General features: G+C 31.1%; 1 protein-coding gene across 4 annotated transcripts in view; it reads right to left on the bottom strand.

The window, feature by feature from the left end:
* The window catches only part of LOC110027356 (methionine--tRNA ligase, cytoplasmic), a 62,195-nt gene that overhangs the window by 18,043 nt on the left and 39,030 nt on the right, over positions 1 to 5,122 (bottom strand). For all 4 annotated transcript variants that reach the window (XM_020728745.1, XM_020728747.1, XM_020728744.1 and 1 more), the window contains 2 exons: positions 2,955 to 3,020; positions 2,526 to 2,636 (listed from right to left, as the gene is read on the bottom strand). In XM_020728745.1, the coding sequence (XP_020584404.1) occupies positions 2,526 to 2,636; positions 2,955 to 3,020 (177 nt within the window). The remainder of the gene's footprint in view (positions 1 to 2,525; positions 2,637 to 2,954; positions 3,021 to 5,122) is intronic.

Here is a 5,122-nt window from a genome sequence, read left to right as displayed (position 1 = left end):
ATATATATATATATCTATGTGTGTGTGTGTGTGTGTATTAGCCATCGGTTAACATCCATTTCATGTAAATATGGTAAGTGAGCAGGGTTGTAATTGAGCCGAGTCAAACCTAGTATGTTTTTTATTAAATTTGGCTTGGTCATATTATAAGTTTTCTGATTTGACTTGAGCTCGAGCTGAATTTCACATGTACGTTCATGTTTGGTTTACTTAAATTTTTGAATAATCATATTAACTAAACAAGTAATAAAGAATTAATAGATAAGCTGAATGAGTGCTTCCATTTTCATATAAAATTATTAACAAATAAATTTATAAATATAAATAATAAAAAAAATAAATTTTGAATTAAAATCTAACTTGTTTAATTAAATAAAATAAAACATAAGTTAAGTAAGCTTATTCACAGTCAAAAAATATAAACAAATACTAAAAAACTAGTCATTACAATAGAAAAAAGGAATTTTACTAAATTAATATGCATATTGATATTAAATTATAATAAATTACTAATAATATATAATTAAATAAGTTATAATTATATAAATTTTATTTAAATAGTATATCATATGCATCTTCTTAGCGTCGCATCAATAGAAAAAAAAAGTTGAGACTTTAAAGAAAACGAAGGTTAAGAAAATAATAGGACATGGTGGTATCTTAATAAGTGTGAGAATATTTAGGAGATTTGAGAATTTCATGGCTTACTAAATCTTTTTATATTATTTTAAAAACTAAAAAGATACTTGAGGAGTGGAAGAAAAGTATTTCAATCCCTATTTTTAACAGCAAGGGGATGCAAAAGAGTGTGCAAATTAAAAGGAATTAAGTTAATGAATATATATTAAAATTATGGGACATGGTAAAATTTCTTAAAATTAGTTTGGTTTTATGTCGAGCAAGTCTACTATGGAAGCTACATATTTATTGAGAGGTTTGATAGTGAAGACAAGAGAAAATAAGGAGTATCTACATATGATTTTTTTTTTATTTAGAAAAAGCTTATGATAAGGTTCTAACTAAAGTTATTTGGAGAATTCTAGAAAAAAAAGGTGTTGATATGACTTATATTGAAGTCATTAAAGATATGTATACTAGAGTTGGATTACAGCAAAAATCGACTATAAGCACATATCTTTTTGCTTTAGTTATGGATGCACTTAGTGGACATTTATATTAGGACCCACCTTCATTTATACTTGTCACTAATGATATCCTTCTTGTGAATAAGACAGAGAAAGAGTTCAAGAAAAACTAGAATTTTGGAAATCAACTTTAGAGTCTAAAGGCCTTCGTTTGTGTAGATCTAAAACTGAATACATTGAATGTAATTTTAGTAGTAGTAGATCTAGCGACGGAGTTGTAACAATTGGTAATCAAATCATTAAAAGGAGTGAATATTTTAGAACTCTCGAGTATATTATTCAAAGTAATGGTGATATAGATGAGGATGTTATTAGTATAATTCAAATTGAATGGTTAAAGTGGAGGAGCGCATCAGGCCTACAGTGTGATAAAAAAGTACCGTTTATAAAAAAGCAAATTTTTATAAGTTGGTGGTGAGACCTGCAATACTTTATGGTGTTGAATGTTGGCCTATAAATGAGAAGCATAAAAATAAGTTAAGTGTTGCTAAGATGAGAATGCTTGGATGGATGAATGACTTTACACTTAAGAGACAAAAGGAAAAACAAATATATCCGTGAAAGGGTTGGGGTAGCTCCAGGGGCAGACAAGATTAGAGAGAGCCGTCTTAGATGGTTTGGTCACATTCAACCATCAACCAACTGATGAACCTTTTAGGAGAGTAGATATTTTAAATGTGACTTATGTTAAAAAAGGTAGATGTAGACCTAAAAAAACTTGGGCATGTTGTAAACTTGGGCATGTTGTATAAAATGTATAAAAATGATCTTAATTTATTATAATGAAATAAAAATATTACACTAAATTGGAACAACGGAGAAAAAGGATTCAGAAAGCCGATAACACTTGTTGTTGTTGTATTCTATATAATAGGAGCTTTCATCTAGCATATAATAAAGCATTTAACAAGTTATTTATTAACAACAAACAAGTTTAATTCATTAAATTAGTTGGATTGTGTTCAAGTTTAATTCATCTAAAGAGTTCTTAAAAAATGTTCAAACTTCTTTATTTACTATTTTGAACAAACTTGACCGAGTAGTAATGAAGCCGATTTTGAGTTGTTCATCGAGTGCATTGGTTCATCTATAGCCCTAGAGGTGGGATGTTGCTTTTTTACAAGTGGTAACACATATTGTTGACCATTTATAGATATCCAAATTAACGGGTAGTACAAGTACAGTACTGAAGTACCGTACTAGCGAATAATACACATACAAAAATTAGCTCAGAATATTTCTGATTGCATGCCAACGGCAAGAAATATAAGCAAAAAAGGAGGAAAATCCCAAATGGCCATAAATCTATTGCCGATAGAGGGTATTCTCGGGTATGAGATAAACAAGTTCAACGCAAGTAAATTTCAAAGAGCATAGTACCTCTGGAAGATCTTTCTTCAAATTTGTGTTTCCTCCAGATTTTTCCACACATTTTGTGGTCTGAACCATTTTTTTTGTAATCTGGTTCTCATCTAATGTGTCTACAGAGCACTGCAAAAGAAACCCAACATAGAAAAATGTCTTATGTCGATCCATTATTTGGGATACAATGACACTCACTTGACCAGCATGATGCATGCATAAAAATTCATCTGATATTACTTTGATTAAATTTTGAAAAAAAAAATTCAAAAAATTTTATAATTCACTGGTATGGAAAACTTTTTCCTCAAAAAAAAATTTATCCAATCAATTGAAAAGAAGCACTAATCGGGTGATGTAGTACATAACAAGTTATAGGTTAAAAAAAAGGATGCAGTGAAAAAAATAAGAATTCGCCAACAAGTCCAGCAACTAGAAACCACTTACAAAATGTCCAAATGGGAGTTTGTTGACACAAATCATATCAAAAGCTCCACCCAAATCTTCCTTGTTCTACACCCACAAATCACAAGGAAATAATTGGTCAAGTGATTAAAACACGAATAAAAATCCTACTAACGGTGAAAATTCAATAAAAAGGTCATATATTCCCTAAAAGTGTTAAGTAGAAGAAGAAGCCATAGTTCCATTTCCTGAGAAAGAAATGGAAGCTGCAAAATCCTGAGAAAGAAATGAAAGCTGTAAGCGTAATGCTCAAAAAAGTTAGAAGGTACAATCAAATTTTACTTAAAATGTTGTACCTCAATTTTCCTACATCTCAAAAATATTCAAAAGTATTTTTATCAAATTTTACATGTAGGTATGTATGTGTGTGTGTGCATGTATGTATTTGTGTTATAATGTATGTATATATAAGTCTATCAACATTTATAAATTAATTACGTAATTATATTAATTTTCCTAAAGTTACGTTAAGGTTACTGTTCACACTATTTAATTCACTATTCATTAAATATGGTACTGTAGCAGAAAGTAGCAAGATCCAACTTCAGTGGCCTGCGATGAAGGATTTGGAAATGGATTTTTGTGATGTGTTATATTATAAACCTTAGCATTAAAGCACAAAAGCAACTTGCATCATAAATGTAGCACCAAAAATTTGAGAACGCAGGTAAAATTTCAGCAATTGTAAAATGTACCCAAATTTTGCATCGCTCCATTTCAACCGAATCAATTTTATAAAATTCTACCCGTTGAATCAATTAATTTAATATATAGCACCATGAATTTTAAAAATGAGAAGAAAAATATTTAGAAGTTATAAATTCAACTAGCTGTAATTAATCTCTTAATTATATCCTTAATCCTGATCCCAGTAGCCACTGTCATTTCACGCGCTTCAGTCGTGAGATGATTCGAACGACTGAGATAAGGTGGGGATCACAATAAATATAGCATTTCCTCCTATTCCTTCTCCCATATTCTCGGATTCACTCGTCTGTAGGAGTCCAGCGACCATTGCTAAAGTGCAGAGCGCGAACAAAGAAGGACAAGCGGCGGTATGGGAGCAGCAGCTCACGGCAAAGGGTCTCGGCGAGATATCTGTGAGTACATACCTCTCTTCCACGATATTTGTGTCATTCCTTTTCTTACTTGAGTTTCAATTTTGACTTATGCCACGAGTCGGGTTTATTTTAGATGAAATTGTGTCGGAGACTACGAAATTGGTATGCGAACTTCTATAAGGACCATTAACGGGATATCGATGATGTAAAGGGAAGATTAAGGGAATAATAGGAAGAGGTAAGATTTCATGAAATCCTAAGATACTTATGAATCATAAGTTGTCTACACTAGGTGGCGAGCTTGAGACAAGCTTTCGAAAACTCGTTGTAGGGGTGCTTCGTTAATTCAAGTGAAATAAACATATGGTAACTTAAAAAAAATAAATTTCTATAGGTTTTCATGTGATTATGTGTTCAACACTATTTTATTTAGAATTTTCTGCATATTGTAGATGAATATCTGCATAAATTGTATGAATGCAAACATGTTATCACTTATGATACATGATTTTATTATGTTATAAATTTGATGAATATGCTTATGAAATTATTGATTGATTCATGCATAAGTTCAAAGAAATGCTCATGATGAATACTTGTTACATGAATTATTCTTTAAGAAATGTCATAGGTAAAGTTATTGGTAAGCTATTACATTAATACTTGTAAGTACGAATGATAAAGCACGATAAGATTCTTAAGTCCTGGAAATCAGAAGGTGACGAAACTCCGAGAATCTTTGGGATCAGATGACAAAAAAATGTTGAGAACTGTTGAAACCAGAGGGTTTGATGAATATGCTTATGAAATTATTGATTGATTCATGCATAAGTGTTGACCTCATTTTTGTGAGGTCTTGTCTTCTCCTCCTTAGAGCCTAGATTCTAGCTCTAGAAATTACTATTGACCATCTTAGAAAGCTAGAATTGAGACTCACCCTTTTAAAAAATTATAGCTAATTCCTATTTTCCTTTGATGTCTAGCATCTTTGGCACAAGACCATCGTCTTATGAACGAGCGGTTATGGGTTATTTTGTGAAGATTCAAGGAAAATGTTCCTGATAGGACTTCAAGCCTTAGGAAGACATC

Source organism: Phalaenopsis equestris, unplaced genomic scaffold (genome assembly GCF_001263595.1).
Source record: "Phalaenopsis equestris unplaced genomic scaffold, ASM126359v1 Scaffold000425, whole genome shotgun sequence".
NCBI lineage: Eukaryota > Viridiplantae > Streptophyta > Magnoliopsida > Asparagales > Orchidaceae > Phalaenopsis > Phalaenopsis equestris.
The sequence above is the reverse complement of the archived record's forward strand: the minus strand, read 5'-3'. Positions and strand labels throughout refer to the sequence as shown.